This window comes from Rhagoletis pomonella, unplaced genomic scaffold (assembly GCF_013731165.1).
Source record: "Rhagoletis pomonella isolate Grant_MI unplaced genomic scaffold, Rhpom_1.0 Rhpom_scaffold_00007, whole genome shotgun sequence".
In the NCBI taxonomy this organism is placed as follows: domain Eukaryota; kingdom Metazoa; phylum Arthropoda; class Insecta; order Diptera; family Tephritidae; genus Rhagoletis; species Rhagoletis pomonella.
This window is the reverse complement of record NW_023458561.1, coordinates 69,206,717-69,224,483: the sequence shown is the minus strand read 5'-3', so window position 1 is coordinate 69,224,483 and position 17,767 is coordinate 69,206,717. Positions and strand designations below refer to the sequence as shown.

At 34.7% G+C, this 17,767-nt stretch overlaps 2 protein-coding genes across 6 annotated transcripts in view; both read left to right on the top strand.

The window, feature by feature from the left end:
• Positions 1 to 17,767, top strand: part of LOC118743437 (rhythmically expressed gene 5 protein-like) — a 243,331-nt gene that overhangs the window by 96,072 nt on the left and 129,492 nt on the right. The window lies entirely within an intron of this gene.
• LOC118743438 (G protein alpha q subunit) lies at positions 3,760 to 12,614 on the top strand. Of its 5 annotated transcripts, XM_036476105.1 has the most exons (10): positions 3,761 to 3,777; positions 3,858 to 4,547; positions 6,510 to 6,694; positions 8,533 to 8,687; positions 8,836 to 8,964; positions 9,418 to 9,546; positions 10,485 to 10,614; positions 10,683 to 10,836; positions 11,341 to 11,448; positions 11,915 to 12,606. In XM_036476105.1, exons 2-10 carry the CDS (start codon positions 4,430 to 4,432, stop codon positions 11,995 to 11,997), a joined length of 1,191 nt encoding a protein of 396 aa, XP_036331998.1. In that variant the 5' UTR covers positions 3,761 to 3,777; positions 3,858 to 4,429; the 3' UTR covers positions 11,998 to 12,606. The 5 variants fall into 5 exon arrangements, with proteins under 5 accessions (XP_036331997.1, XP_036331998.1, XP_036331996.1 ...); XM_036476104.1 differs by lacking the exons at positions 8,836 to 8,964; positions 11,341 to 11,448 and adding an exon at positions 10,966 to 11,073 and having other exon boundaries at positions 3,760 to 3,777; positions 11,915 to 12,614; XM_036476103.1 differs by lacking the exon at positions 8,836 to 8,964 and having other exon boundaries at positions 11,915 to 12,609.

Sequence of the window (17,767 nt, the reverse complement as noted above, 5' to 3'; positions counted from 1 at the left end):
CAAGCGAACATACTTGCTTCCAGAAAAACACGATTACTGTGGAAAATCACAAGTGTATGCTAAATTTGCCAATGTTGAGTTGTTGTTGTTTTTTTTTTTTTTTGTACTATAAACATGTTCTATTTTCTTCAAAGACAGTCTTTCAATCGTTTCACATATCATGCATCGTATAATCTATTTTCTTGCGCAGTCAATAACTAAGCGCACTTTTCACACATCCGTCGGGGAAAGAAAGAGAGCGAGATCTCCTGTTGGCCCATGCACACCAACGACGACATTGAGCATGGTAACGTATTACCGTTAATTAGATTTGAACTGAAAATAAAAAACAGAAAACGTGTAGATACCTTTTCATGCAAGTACAGTATGCAGCCAAATTGATCGCATAGATGTGACCAGCGCCCTAAAGTACCTCCTTCACCCTCTTCCTTGGGTTTTCATTGCCTAATAGTTTTTGAAATCATTTGAGTATAAGTTTTCAAAGGGCTTCAGGAAAAAGAAAATTTGATAAAATTTGATTTTGAAGCATTGCCTAGATTTGCTATGGATTTTTTTGGATCTGCGGGGCTCCTCTGTTATGCGATGTGAAAGAGAAATGCGATGCATAGGCAATCGCCACAGCGTACTACTTACGATTTATTTGCTTATCGGTGCCCCTAATTTTTTTTTTTGTGTTTCGAGATCACGTATTTGGGGCACTGTATGCATGGAAACTTAAATGCATATGTACATACTTAGATATGACCCACCAATTACGCACTCAAATGTATGTACATATGTAAATACTAGTTTTCAATACACTCGAAATTTCGTTTTTTTTTGAAGGCAAGGTTCTCTGTGAATAATATAGTATTGGTAACTGACCAACGTCTAGCTCGTAAAATTAGCCGCATAGTATACCCGTAGTAGTGGTGGTAGCCTCGGAACTAGCATTCTTCAAATAAATCTGAATTCGAATGTTTTTTTTGCTTTGTTTGTAACCTTTGAAAAAAGAAATCAATGCAGAGCTTTAGTTTGTAGCTTTAGCAGAAAGCAAACCCAATTTGTTATTGAATTCGGATTTAAAAATTCTTAAGCAAAAACTAGACAGTGACGACTAACCAATACACGACCAATTAGATACAAATATACATACATATGTATGTGGATTAAAACTCACTCTTTTAAGCTATCTCATCTCAGATCATGGAGAACACAGAGTAGTGCTATGCCAACAATAAAAAGTATGACAGGAAAATTACTTGGCAGATATCAATTTTTTTTTCTGTAAATTTCATTAAACTTTGAACGAGGTCCAATCGCACTCAGAAGCTTTTTTTTTATATTTGTGATAACCATTGAGAGACATTTTAAGTGTATATATAATTTTAAACTTTTCCAGCAAAGCTAATTTAGAGCGTCGATCCGTAGTGAGGTCACTTCAACCCATGAACCAAACAAAGCCTACAGATCACGTAATCAGCCATCGTTGTATTTGTAATCGAAATTCAGAAAAAAGTTGTCATAACAAACACTTTCTATCATAAGTTTTTAATGAAAACTTATTGTGGAGAAAACGGCCTCAAGCTAAATAAAAATTGTTGAATATAATTGTTATAAGGCCATAAAATAACAAAAACAAATAACTTAAGGACGCGCACACCTAAAAGTTAAACATTCTAATAATAGAAATACTAACAAAAACCAACAACTGCGCTTGATTGTAGTTGGCTTAACAAGTGAAAATAGTGGAAATAAGCAACAAGAATTAACAAGGCGAACTTAGCACACTGCATAGGCAACTGGCTGAGTCAGTGGGATCGTCGGTTCGAATCCTACTGAAAGAAGTTTGATGAGGAAATGTGGTGATTTCCGGAAAAAGCTATCACTTCTACCATTTTTTCAAATTGTTGTTGCTTTTCCACAATAAGTTTTCATTAAAAAACGGCCTCAAGCTCAATAAAAATTGTTGAATTTTATAGAAATATATGTAGTTCGTACAACAACAAAAACCACACGAATCCATTTCGTCATTTCATGCAGAATTCGGATAAAATGCAAGAAATACCAAGAAATACCAAAGAAATTTTCAATTTTTCAATTTGATTTCTTAGAAAATAGTTTTGTAGCCCATTAAATTAGGTTATGAAGTGCAAGTTTTAAGTCGCTTAAAATTACCGCTGATCTTTGGGAATTTATTTTGCCAAGGGTGGTGCGCATTTTCTACTACAAAAAAAAAAAAAAAAACATGAACACAATCTTTTTACCTCCCTTTTATTAGCTCGGTATGTGACTATGTAATATTGATGCACCTAAAAGATGCAGCGATTTCTATTCTCAAGTTACATACCTGCTGACAGTACGAATGGAAATTATAATAGCGATATATAATAATTTTATTTTATTACATGAAAGAAGGCATCCAACACCCTTCGCGAAAAAAATTCTCAAAAATCCACGGTAATTATTAGCGACACCTGCACTTTATTATATTAAAATTTAATGGGCTACAAAACTGTCTAAACAAATTTTTGCTAAGAAATTGCATTGAAAATTTGAAAATTTCTTGCATTTTCTCGAGTTCTTTATGAAATAAAAAAAAATTTATTCTTGTGGTTTTTGCTATTAAATCAACTACATATATTTTTTAACCGACTTCAAAAAAGAAGAAGGTTAATAATTCGTCGGAATTTTCTTTTTTGATGTACCTTTGTGCTCAGCTGATTAAGTCAAGTGACATTTTGACTGGTTTTGGGCTTTTTTTTCGTTTGTTTATATTTGTACGAAGTTTGAAATGTGGATTTACATATGTGGCGCTGGTTAGGTAAAGTGCTAAGAAAAGTAACCCAAACTACCGCATAACTTTGGACCACGTTAACCAATAGTTTTTTAGTTAGTGTATATAATCATGAAGAAAATAATATTTTTGCATTCATTGGAGGTAAGTCCTATGCATTGATTTATGCAAAAAATGGTCCTAATTTTTTTGATTTGATCGCTCTTTAGATTAGATGTGGTGTGCGATTTGAAGTACAAACATATGTGTATGTATATCATCAAACAATCTGGGAACTTCTCTCAAAAATGTTTTTGTTTTTTTGTTAAATTTCGCATTATATTTCACCTACATAGTATTTATTAAATATGTGCATATATATGTATGGAATACATATTTACAAACCGCTCAAAACAGCCTCTGGCCATTACATCAACGGCAGCAGGCGTGAGTTTAGTCATCGACCTTCCAAATGGACTGTGAAGTTCAAGACAATTGGATTAGAATGCACTTGAAGACAGGCGAGGGCAAGTGACTACGAGGTTAGCGCCGCCCTCTGTCGAGCGGGGGTGGTGGTGGTGGAGGTGGAGGTGATGGCCAGGCACCTGTTCGTCAGCAGTTAGCACTTCGTTCGCTGGTCAACAGTCGTCGTCGTCGTCGTCATAGCACAGCGTATGTAGTCAATTGCCAATTGTGTTGTTGTCGTCGTCGTCGAGACTTTGGGAAGCCCTACATGGCCGACAAATCGGAAAATGTATGCGCGCTCAGGGACTCGGGAAGTATTTGCTTCCGTGACTGCTGGACAGTTGTTTTTCGATTTTTTGCCACTTCGGTAGGGCGCGCGTCAATGCATTCGTGTGCGAAGCGCAACGGAGCAGTGCTGTGAAATTTTTTAATATTTTTTATATTTTCTCTGTAATTGACATAACGTCAAACATAGCACGATTGTAAAGAGCTTTCACAGTTTGGGCGGCTGCTTACCTTACCTCTCAGCCGATTCTTCATTAGGGTTTAGAAATATTGTGAGATATTTTCCTTTCTATTACACTTGCAATTTTTGGAATAAACTAAGAACCTATTTTTTTTCGCTTTCTATTTTCAGAGGTATATGGTATTTTTAATACGTTTTTACAAAGAAGAGAAACACGGAATCAGTTGTTGGCTGGGACAGGACAAACTTTAGGTTTTTTAACCCCTAAAATTGTGCAATAAGTAGAAGCGAGAGCGACAGCAGAAATCACTTGCAATCCATGTGAAAAGTGGAGCAAAACTTTAATTTAGTTTAAAATTAGCATATTCGAGCGTATTCGAGCGTATGTGCTGCACTGCAACATTGGTTGTTGCAACAACGGAAGTCACACGCCACCCAACACCTACCGAAGTGCTGGTGGTTAAGGAGCTACTCAAGAATCAATTGAAATCTTCATCGATCACAACAACATTGAGCGCAGAAAGGCAGTGCCAACCGCGCTCCTCCAAAAGTGCATAGCACAACGGTGGCCGAAACAAAGCGACGACCGCTGCATTGAATACAGCTGCAAAAGAGGCGCAAGCGATTTATACAAAAGCGTTGTTTACTTTACTACTATATAACAAACATAGACAGTCCAGTAGTGGTCGGAACACCAGCGTGTGGTTAAGGGTGCGGCGTAAGCGGCCAAAAATTTAGCTAGCATGGAGTGCTGTTTATCGGAGGAGGCGAAGGAACAGAAGCGCATCAATCAGGAAATCGAACGGCAGTTGCGTCGAGATAAGCGCGATGCTCGAAGGGAACTCAAATTGTTGCTACTCGGTGAGTATTTTGCGTCGTATTTGTTGTTGTGGTTGTTGTTGTTGTAGCAGCATACAAATTCCACAAAGAGTTTTTGGGGAGTGTTGCTAGATTGACAGTCATTGGCCAGATATAAATCTGGGTCGTTCCGGTTACGTAGACCCGATCTGTCGTGGGAGCGTCGTATTTGTATGAGTGTGTTGGTTGTTGTGACGCTCTACATTTCTTAACTGGTACGTAAATCCAGTTAGAACTTGGGGAAACCCTTAAGCCAAAGTAACAGCTTGGCTTGGCATAAAAGTAGATAGATTATTTTTGGTTGTTGATGCTTCCGATGATTTTCGAATGATTTCCGTCAGCAAACGAAAAATAACAATGAAGATGCCAAAAAGCCAAAATCGGCCGTCACTGAACATAATTTGACAAGGGAAAAAATCTCTTTCTCTCTTTGTTTATCGCCAATTATATAAGTTAATAGAGGTATTCATCCAACATCACAAACTACCGATAAACGTGATAAAATTATAAATTTGAATAATTTTTAAAAAAGTTTACATGTGTTTTTGTGCTGTTATTGCATGTGTAATAGTTTCAATCACACGATCCTTGGACGTCTCAGACAAGCTTTATCTGCAGGGCCGAAAATTTTAAGCCTTTGCTTGGAATTGCTTATTCATTGTTTCCAAGCTTCGTTTTGAACGACCATTAATATTTCGCTTATTTTAATATATAAAGCTAAGTACGGATCAAGAAAAAAATTTCCATTCTTTCCTGTGTGTGAATAGTAGTGTCCATGAAATTTTGACATCTGAACTTGCACAGTCTGCTGTCTCACTCTTTCTTCACGAAATAATAGAACGGGCGTATACAGTGGTCCACAAAATAATAGGAGTGCGTTATTTTGGTAAGTTTTTGCTATTTGCCTTTTGTTTATTTAATGTTTATTATTTTTATACAAAAGCCAAGCTGGGTATACAACAAACAACGAGTAAATTCAGATTTCAACCTTTGTACAAAAATTATTAAAATTCTGTAAATTTTCACCAAAATATCAAACTTTTTTAACAGAATCTTCAGAGAAAATTCTGGTATGCAGTTTTATAGCCCATTCAAAAAATTCCGTTGATTTTTGGCAATTTTTTTTGCTGGCACTGTCCCCATATAAAAGAAAATTGTCGAACATACTTTGTATGGAAAAAACGTGAAACACCTTCAACCGAAAAAATTCTCAAAAATCAACGGAATTTTTTAGCAGCTTGAAACTTGCACTTCTTCAGACTAGAATTGAATGGGCTACAAAACTGCATAACAACATGTTTTCTAAAGATTCTGGTTAAATAGTTTGAAATTTTGGTGAAAATTTGCAGAATTTTTATAATTTTTGTACAAACTTGAAAATGTAAATTTATATGGTGTTTGTTGTATTACCAGCTAGGCTTTTACAAAAAAATACGAAACATTAAATAAACTAAAGACAAATAGCCAAAACAGGTTAAAATATCCCACTCCTATTATTTTGTGGACAACTGTATTTATGTTGAAAACATAGGTTGTGCCTTGTGCTCTTTGTTCACAAAAGACTTTAGAAAACCTTAGTAGAGAGCCTATCAAATTTCTTAAGAAAATTTAGCTTACATTTTTCTGAGCTTTTCTTTTATCTGGAACTTTGGCAGTTTTTAACTTATTATATTATGAGATACGAGATATTAGAGAAAAGAGGAAGAAGTTGATAGGTTATGTATTCGAATAGAAATTACTAGTACGACTGAAAAGCATATTTATTTGTGTTGTTAGCTTGATCGGCCTAAGTAGCAGAACAAAATAAGAAACAAAAGTACAATATGCTTCAGGAACTAACGGTGCATACTTGTGGGCACTTTATTTACTACGATGTATGTATTTTCGATACTATCGGTTGAAACTCAATTAAACAACTTTTTAAGGCAATAAAATAATGGTCTTTCTATTCTTTCATTCCTGCAGGCACTGGTGAATCAGGAAAATCGACATTTATTAAACAGATGCGTATTATTCACGGCAGCGGTTACTCCGACGAAGATAAACGGGGTTACATTAAATTAGTCTATCAAAATATATTCATGGCCATGCAGTCGATGATCAAGGCTATGGATATGTTGAAAATTTCTTACGGCAAAGATGAGCACGGTGTAAGTAAAATCTTAGAAAAATAATGTTAAAATTTAAAGACCAAAATACAATAGCGCAGTGGCAGTGGCAGTGACAGTTTTTCAAATCAGCTGTTACTGCAAATATTGGCAGTCACTGCCGCAGCAAATATAATACGGCGTTGTCAGTGGCAGCTTTTTTTGACATTCCCTTTTGTTTGTTTACATTTTTGTTGTTGGCTCTTAGGCTTCAGTGACATGAATAGAAGTTGGCTGCATTTGATTTATGTCAAACTCAGCATGCGAAGTTTGCTGCGATGAAGGCGAATTTAGAATTTAGGCTAAACTGAACAGTACTGCCAGCTGCCACTGCTGTATTGTGAGTCGCTTCATTGGACACCACACTTTCTAAAAAAAAACAGCTGATTTCGAAAAACTTCCACTGCCACTGCCACTGCGTTATTGTATTTTGGGCTTAAAACTAACCGTAGCAGTCACTGTATGCACTTGGGATGTTTCGAATATCAAATTTTTTACATTCGCGAATGCGAATGAATGCGAATGTGCGAATGGGAATGTTAGAAATAACATTAAAAAATCTATAATCAACTTTAACATACATATGTATATCGTCGCCTGGGTAAAAGATTGTCGTATGTTACGCACGTACGTATGACGCTTACCCAGGCGAAGATATGCGTTACGCTGCGATTGTTTGCTTAGTGGTCGTTAACAGCGCAGAGCGCGCCCATGTACAAATTCGCATTCGCAAAATATTCGCGTCATTTGATGCGAATGCAAATGTGTAAAATGATGCGAATCATTTGCATAACGAATGCGACTGCAAATATTCGCAACATCCCTGGTATGCGCATACAGTTTTGGCCAATACAATAGCACCCCCATTTCAAAGTGATATTGTTTGCCACTCATGTTTATTTATTTATTTTTAGCAATTTTCTTTTAAAATACTGTTCATTCTCTAACAAAACGCATATAAACCCAAGTTTAAAACTTTCTAGAAAACTACAAAAAATGCAGTAAATTTTCACCAAAATTTTTAACTTTTTTCTCAGAAGTGTTAGAATTTTTTCAAGTGGCTAAAAATTACCTTGGCTTTTTTTTGGATCTTTTTCGCCGAAGGCGTTGCGGGTTTCTTCCATATAAAAATAAATTGTGTTTATTCGTTATACGGAAGCAAATGCGACAAAAAAATCTAAAAAATCAACGGTAATGTTTAGCCACTGGAAACTTGGACATTATGAGACTAAAATTAAATGAGCTATAAAACTGTGTACTCAAAAAAATTCTAACACTTCTGAGAAAACTTGGGTTTATATGAGTTTGATAGAGAATAAAAATTAATTAAACATAAGTGGCAAACAATATCACTTTGAAATGGGGGTGCTATAGATATGTCCAATACTGCCAGGTTTGGCTATTTTCCTTTTGTTTGCTTAATGTTTATTATTATTTTATAAAAATACAGCTGACTATCTTACAAAACCAGTGCAAATTTTAATAGAAAAATTCAGCAAAATTTTACAACAACAATCTTTTTGTTAAGCATTTTTAGAAAAAATCGTAAGTATGCAGTTTTATAGCCCATTTCAATTGGCTAAGATTTTTGTTGAGTTTTTCTCATTTTTCTACATAGTTTTAAGTTTGGACCTATAGGGTTTTTGTTAGATAATCAGCTGTATTTTTATATAAAAAAAATGAACATTAAACAAACAAAAGAATATACAGCCAAAACTGATGAAAATATCGTGTCCATAATCTTTTTCACATGACTATATGTACATATATTTAAATGGCATATATGAAGCAATTATTTATTTCCTGTAGACTCACTAACTTCTTGTAACTTCTTTAAACAGGAGCTTGGCGAACTGGTGATGAGTATCGATTACGAAACAGTCACCTCATTTGAAGATCCATATTTGTCAGCCATTAAAACGCTGTGGGCGGACACTGGCATACAAGAATGTTACGATCGACGAAGAGAATACCAACTCACAGATTCGGCAAAATAGTGAGTACTCTAAATTTGTGTTACTGAGAGTGTGTTTTGGATGGCAATACCAAATGCTATAAATGAAAAAAAAAATAATTTAAGGCTTTATGACGATGAAGATGCATATTATAAAATGTATATATGTATTTATATATATATTTATTAGTTATCTGATGGATCTCGATCGCGTGGCTCAACCAGATTATTTACCAACCGAACAAGATATTTTGAGAGTACGTGTGCCGACAACGGGGATAATTGAGTATCCCTTCGATTTAGAAGAGATTCGATTTAGGTACAGCATATAAAACCGCATAGCAATTATTAGTGCTTTGGTTATTTTTGTTAAAGTTTCTACTAATTTGTCTTATTACTCATTTAATATAAAAGTCTACTAATCCTAATATATTTATTAAAAAAAAAACGAAAATCGTTTGATTTGTTTTCGTCGTTTTGTGCATGTGTGATTTACGTGTCATTTTGTGTTCGCCACTAACCAATTTATTTTTTTTTTACTTTGCTGGAATTTCAAATTATGTAAACGAGAGATAGAGTTCAGCTATTTCGTGTGTATGTTAGGGTGGTTCTTCTTATGCATTTTGTCGGAAGATGATTCTTCGAATTAAAATATCCACACATTATTTAAAAGATATGCATTTCGTATTGGTCATTTAATTCAACTTGAAATTTAACAGGAATGTACTCAACTTTGAGCTCATGTTTACGTTTTTGGTTTGACAATGCGCAGCTATCTCAGCGATCTTCCGCGTATCGAACTGCCAGACTTTCTGCCCACCGAGCAGGATATTTTGCGTGCTCGTGTGCCCACCACAGGGATACTTGAATACCCATTCGACTTGGACGGTATTGTATTTAGGTATACATTTTTTGTTTAAAGACAAAAAAAAGAAAAAGTGCAAAAGTACGGCTAGAAAAGAAAATACACTATTTCGTAAAAATGTTCCTGCTAAGATCTTTTAGAAAAGTTTTGAATGCTTCATTGATCATATGCTTTAGTTTCGTTGCTTCTCCATTAAATCGCAAGTATTTAGTATATATCGCTATCATCAATGCAAACGGCCGCATTTGGCATTTTTTTGGAGTGAAACTTCATTAACGGAGGTAGAAATCGTCACCAAAAAAATGTGACACTTGGGATGAAACGGAAGTGCAACTTTCTTCCGTCTCTCTCTTCTTCCGCCTGTATTAATATTAGGAATGATTTACCAGATTGCTAAGCAGCGTTTCGAAGTTAGTACTGACAAAGGTTGAATGGAGATCAAGACAAAAAAAATATTAAGATTTGGGATGAGATTAAGATTAACTGTTAATCGCTTCTAAGGGCGTAGTTTAATTCATATGCATAATTTTATACCAATTGAAATATTCTGAATTAGCATAGTCAAGAAATAAACCGATAGAAGTATCACTTCCGCGGTGTAGCTCAGCCACATAGTATTTTGTAAACACATTCCATTGATTTCATATCAGATGGCCAACCAAAAAAAAATCATTTTTATATCTTGAAAAATTGCCTTTTTATTGACCCCTTTACAACAGCTCCTGTTTGTAATTTTAACGAGCTCCTGGAAAATTTGAAGTTCGCCAAATAGTGCATTTCGCTTTGATGACATAAACTTTCATTTGTTTGCTTTTTACTAATTACTTCTGGTGTATTTATTTATCAACTCATATTTTATTCCTTCTTCTATATACCCGCTATTTTTTTCTCCTTGCTATTTCCTCTTCCGCTTTTACAAAAATCAATCAACTGATTTCGTTTGTATTTATCGTCAATTCCCGTACTTTGCTTAGAATGGTGGACGTGGGTGGTCAGCGTTCCGAAAGAAGAAAATGGATTCATTGCTTTGAGAATGTGACATCAATCATATTTTTGGTTGCGCTATCGGAGTACGATCAAATTTTGTTCGAATCAGATAATGAGGTAAGTTAAACACAAGTTAATAAATAAATAAGTAGAGAGTGTTCATGGAAGTATCTTTTCATTCGCAGAATCGCATGGAAGAATCAAAAGCTTTATTTAGGACTATTATTACGTATCCGTGGTTCCAAAACTCATCAGTTATTCTTTTCTTAAACAAGAAAGACTTGCTAGAGGAAAAAATTATGTATTCGCATTTGGTAGATTACTTTCCCGAATATGATGGTGAGTAGTGTACCAATTACAAACTTATTTAAGTAGCTGTAAAATATTGCATTCCAATATCTAAGTGGCAATTGAGTTAATTTTGCCCATATATCCTTTATTATATTGACAATTTATGAATAACTTAAGGACCGAAATGTGATCACGCTGCCGCTAAACAATTTGTCTTAAAAAAATATCTGGCTGCGAATCCTGACCCAGAACGTCAGTGCTATTCCCATTTCACAACAGCTACAGGTTACACACAAAATATAATTTTCACAATGCTTTCCAGTGCTTGTTGGTGATCTAAGCGCTATTGAGATTCGAGTTAAGCTAGGCACACACTGTATTTTGACTTAGTTTTATGCAATATATACATTTATGTATTTGTATGTACATACATATTTAGCTGAAGTAATTACTATATACGTATATATGTAGTAGAGTATTGATTTAGAAATGTTATAACAGTATCGCTTGTATGTGCTCTTTTTCCATATTCTTCAACTTAATGCTATTTAGGTCCACAAAGGGATGCGATTGCCGCCCGAGAATTCATACTTCGCATGTTTGTAGACCTTAATCCAGATTCCGAAAAAATCATATATTCTCATTTCACCTGTGCTACGGGTAAGTACATATCGGCACGTATTTAAATAATTGCGAGCAATTGACAGAATTGTATGTACGTATGTATGTATGTGTGTGTGTATGTGCGTATCAGAGTGAATAATTTTGAAATATTTTAAGTGAATGATTAGGAAAATGAAAGCGGAGATTTTGATTGAATTTTGAACAGCGGTATTGACTTTCTTCTCGGGCGTAAGGTAATCAATTATTTAAATCATAAAAATCACGGTAATGATGCGCTATTTTGCATTTAAACTGTAATGCTTCTGTAGTATAAAGCCTGTAGTTGATGGATATGTAAGCTCACTTGCTAGACTTTGGAAGGTCTAATGTTGTTGCCGTTTAGTTTTGAGTTATCTTGGATATTCTATTAAATAATTAATTAAAATATTTAAATCTGTACCCAAATATGCGCACGCACACCTTTTGGATTCTGCGACATCGTACTTCGCGAAATTTCGAACAGATACTGAAAACATTAAACTAGTGTTCTGCGCTGTAAAGGATACCATAATGCAAAATGCTCTAAAGGAATTCAATCTGGGTTAAATGGTCATCGTTAATTGACGACTAACCGAAATTGGACTAAACTAAACGCTTCATTTGTTGCGCATCTAATTATCTACATACTTGCCTCTACCCATCGCACCGTCTTGTATTTGCTTCGCTACTTAATACATACGTACATATTACGATTTTAACAATCAACATTGGCTTATTATGCTCGCAAAAAAATTAAAAAAATATAAATATTCATTTTAATAAAAAGAAAATAAATTTAACTAATTTCCACAAATTTTAAAAATAACGATGCCACTTAAAAGAGTTATATCGTTAAATTTGGGTTTCTTAAATGTAACTAATTTATTTAAGCAATCGTTAATAAAACACATTGTACAACATAGTTTCACTTTCGCTGTTCAGTCAACGATGATGGACCTGCTGATCTCGCGCTCCAAAGTAACGAAATATTATTTCGTACCATCTTAGCTGGTTTACATTCTTCCAAAGGCATCGCAGTCCAGCTATAGGCTATTTTTTATCTGCATAGTATAGTCTATATGTATAAAGTATATACATATGGCCACCTTTATGCCAGAAGCACGAATGTGCAAATTTATCAGTTTTGAGTTATTGGCTTGACTTGGTTAACCTTTGGATGTTCCGTTATTATACCAAAACCCAGGATACAATGCGTACACGGAAACCACATATTTTAAAATTTTGATTGCATAAATGTAGAGTTAATAGTTGATTTCCACCAAGCCTTAACTGCAGTTTATGCCTATTGGAAAAGGAGAAGGTGGTAGTTCCACCTATTAAGTAAAAGGAAACGAAAGGAAAAAAACAAATATTAAGAAACAAAAAACCTTTCCGATGACCCTATGTTGTTATTATTTGAACATTTCCGAGCTCCCAGCTGCAGTTAAGCCTTTGGTGGAAATAGCCTATTAATTTTTTTCCCCTTTCGGTTGCTTCTATAGGTGGAATTACCCCTTTCGAGTTGTAATCTCCGTTTTTCAAACGGCATAAACTGCAATTAAGGCTTGGTGAAAATCAACTATAAGTCTCGTGAAAAAAATTTCAAACTTGATTTCCCAAAATGCGGCCAAAGTAGTAACCGCGCTCAAATTCCGCAGAATTCTCGCATATATGGTATATTCCATTGTCACGGATGGGACATTTTCACAGCAAAATTTTTCTTTCTTTTTCAGATTTAGGTATATCGCACGTTTAATAATCATGTAGCTTCTGCAATTCACTTCCGAGTGAATTTCAACCCCTGCTAATTTGAATTCAAAACGAATTTGACTCAAATTAACTCGAAAGTGAATTGCAAAACCTGCCTGAATATAAAAAAGTAATTAAATATTTACGTTTTTGAAGATTTCAGCAATGAATAAGCTTTATAAGAAGAATATATTAAGCCTAGAAGATGGCAAAACTTCCCAAAAATGGCCCTTCTATCTTTTTGTATAACAACTGTATGAATTGATCAAACTTTGATTGCGTTTTTCCACAAAATTGAAGTTTCGAAATAATTCTGTATATTATTAAACGTGGGATATAGTTCACTAAATCCGAAAGAAATGGATACATAATTTTATCAGCGAGAATACTGTGCTGTTTCGTCTATAACGGTCTGGAAAAAATATACACTGTGGAGGAAAACTATTTTATGGAAACTCTGTAAATTTATTACACATTTCATTCTGAATTAAGTAGAGCCAGGAATATTAACAAAGTAAAAACCGCAAAAACCGTAATTTAATAATAGATAGGCGCTTACACATATGTTAGTGTTTGGCCGAGTTTCTCCTCCAATTTGTGGCGTGCGCCTTGATGTTATCACACAAAGAGGAAGGACCTACAGTTTTACGCTGACTCCAAACGGCGATTGTTTTTTTTATCAGAAGTTGTTTTTTTCGTGGCAGAAATACATTTGGAGGTATGCCATTGCCTGCCGAGGGGCGACCGCTAGTAAAAAAAAAACGTGGCCTTCGGAATGGACTATAATTAGACTCTAATCAATTGAGGTCTGGGCACCAGCTGGCCAATCATGCGTCCAAAATGAAGCTCGTAACATGATTAGGTGTCGATTTTTCATTTATGAAGTGGAGCGAAGTCTTGTTGAAACTATTACAGAAGCCGGCTTTTAAGCACGTTGAACCCTCGGAACGAGTTTGGAGGCATGTCGTGATGACAAAACCTACCTATCGTGGAATTTTTTTTCGGAAGTAAGAATTCATTTGTGAACGTTTTTCGCGTCCTGGCTAGTAAGGCAAATCACGTTTTACGGGCACATTGCTTAAATGTCACTTTTCAAATAGCCGTTAAGTTATTCTGGGTAATGCTGACCGATTACTGAGAATGGGTGTTGTTGTTGTTGTAGCGGCACTACTTGGGTGTCTTCTAGTCGCGTGCCAACACTTTCTCTATTAGTAAGTTGATACATAACAAGTAAGAAAGTCTAAGTTCGGGCGGAGCCGAACATTAAATAAATACCCGGCGCAAGTTTTAAATATATGTTTTTCACCTTTCCGAAAACTACCGCTACATGGTAAGCAGGGATGTTTTTAACCCATATTTTAAACATCTTCGATAGAACGTTCAGTTAGAAATAATGAGATAAACTTACATATATAGTCATATGTGGGCGGCATCACGCCCATTTTCCAAAATTTCAAATAATGTAACCTATTTTCCAATCCCTTGAAAGTATCAATTTTGAGTAAATTAGCGTCTTTAAATTTCGAAATATAGAAAGCATTCAAGCATTTCTGAAATTTACCGTTATATGAAAAGTTGCCGTAATTTTAGTCCGATTTCAATAATTTTCAACATAAAACAACGAAATTTGGGTGCCGCTTTTGCCAGAAGGTAAATAAATGGTAGGTGAGAATTTTTAGCGCATTATATCAAAAATTACAATCGTAGACTAACTCACTAAATGAGAAAAAATTATATTTACGAGACAATATCTATTTAAATATATATAAAGGGTATTCAGACTATACTCGTTAAGGTCTTAATTCGGTATTCGGTAACTCCCACCATTGTTTTGTTTTTGTAAATTTGCGTATATATCATTACCAACTTAACGAGGTGGTGTAAGTCTGATAATGTGGTAATACATGCGTTAAAATGTCATTTGATTCCTTTCTGTCACTTATTTTCTGGAAGTTTCTCGTGCGAAAAGTGTATGCATTTTATCAAAAGTTCAATAAATCTTTCTGTCGTCGAATTCATAAATGTTTATAAACAAATAAACTTCACGTCAGGATCATATCGTTGTTGCTGAATTTGCGTGCAAAATTTGTATGCGGATCCCGATTAATGCCCAAGAAAACATAGCTAGAGTTGCGACAGAGTTGCATTGGCTTCAGTTTATCAAGTTTATTCAGTGAAATCGCTGGAGAAATTTATCAGAAATGTGTAAACGAGTTCCCATACAAATTTTGACAGTTCATTTATAAGGCTTACACAATTATAAGTTTATACGGTTTACATTGCATTTATAAGGTTTGATGAATACCCTTAATATTTGAATTAACACACTTTTGAAGAGCATATGCCGTTTGTACAGTGACGAACAAAAGTATTAACACAGAGAATTTTTCGCAATGTACTTTCTACTACCACAAAAAAAAAACGTAAAAATAAAATCTCTAAATTTTGGGCAAACTCAGGAAAATTCAATAAATTTGCGCACTAAATCGCAACGTTCTATACAACAAAGTGCCAGTTTGAATTTTAATATCTTAAGTTCCTGCAAATCAAAGTCGTAGTTAGATACTATTTAGTCAACGTTATCCTCCGAAGACGTTGAATGATGGAGGGCGATAAGAGTGTTGTTTTTATTTTGATTTATAATGAGGTAGAGAAAGCTGTGTGATTGCGTTATTGTGGTATGTTTGAAAAAGTATGTGTGATATAATATTAAAGGTGGTCCATATAAATAGCAATCCAAACACATACAAATATTAGGGGTATTCTCGAAGTGTTGCATAGCCCTTGCACGGTAAACGAATTGCACGGATTGCATGGTTAAAACCGGTTTTCCTATGGCACAGCTTTGCAAACCATGCAATCCGTGCACCGTGCAAGGGCTTTGCAAGACTTCGAGAATACCCCTAATATTTGTATGTGTTTGGACGTTTTCGACTTAAAAAAGAATAAAGAAAATTGAGGTGAATACATACAGACATACAACTTTTGTATACCTTTATGCGCTGCTATATACCTATGTACATTCGACTGTCCCAAAAATATATGGAAATTTTTTTGTTGTTGCAAATTTTGATATGCATAGACTATATTTGTACGTTTTAGCCTAAATAACATACATATATATATGAAGTTTTAAGGCCGCAAAAAAGTATAACCCGTGCCGACTTTAGTTGAAGTTTTCGTTAATAACTTGAATTAATCGTCCATGGAAAATTTGGAAATGCGAAAAATTCGATGTTACTCATATTTTAGCGCATTGGACATCGAAAAAAATAATTAAACTAACTTTAATCGCCTCTAAGACAGCCAACTTTAGGGTAATTTTTTAGAGAATTCTATGCCTTGAAAAACCTTTATCCTTTTTTTATAACTTTTCTTAACGGTTTAAAAGTTTTAACATTTTTAATGAAAAAAAAAATTTTGAATCCAACAACTCAGAGAAGCGGGCATCATCGTTGTCCCAACCGGCACGCTTGGAAAATGTTAAAGATCTGTGTAAATTATATAACTAATGCCGATTTCGTTTCTACCGAAAAATGCAACCTTCTTTTTGCCCTCTACGTACAAACTCAAAGAAGAGGGCGATGAGAAGCCAACTTTTTTTGTAGAAACGAAATCGCTATAAGTTTTATACATTATCAGTTTCGTAATAAACTGATATCTGACTTCAGAGAATTTACTAAATGTTTGAGCAAAAAACTGGTTAAAATATCCCACGCGTCACTTTGGAATGCCCCTTTGCTTTTTTGGGACAGTCTAATGTACATACAGTGTTGGACATATCATTTTGGGCCAAATTCAAAATGATATTGTTTGCCCTTAATGTGTATTTATTAATTTTTAATATTTTTGAATTAAAATACAATTCATTCTCCAAATACCATATAGACCCAAGGTTAAAACTATTTAGATACAAAAAAAAAATACATCAAATTTTCATCCAAATTTCAAACTAAAATTAAATAGGCTATACAACCATGATAAAAACATTAGAAGATAAAATCATTCTCTCATTCGTCGGCCATGATTTTTTTCCGACCTTTGCAAACATTTTAAAATTATATAAAATGGAAAATAAACAAATGAAATCCCTATAAACATTTTGGCGAACGTTCGAAAATAACCTTCGATATCCAACATGCATACCGAACTGAGAACGAACTCATAACTAACCAAACACTCGAGATGGGTTCGAAAAAGAATGGAAACCATAGTAACGCGAGAGGGATTGAAACCCAGCTAAGTCTCGAAGGGAATTGTAAGAGAATCACTCTCTCATAAAAATTTCAATTCGATAATGGGCTGGATTTGGAATTCATAACGAAGGACAAATACATTCGATAACGAAGGTTCCGTTTTGCTGGAGAATGGCCTGGTTCTCGAATCGAATTCTAACGTAATCCACATTCATTATCGAAGGTGAGACTCGAAAAACTGATTCGTTTTCCAATCATTTTCGAATTGTTAACCAAGCCCCATGTTTATTGGGATTGTTCACAATTGCTGTTGATTGAGATTAAAAATGATGAATGTGTGTGAGCTTGAGTTGGAATTTTAAAATTATATTGCATGGCAAGCGTCAAACTGC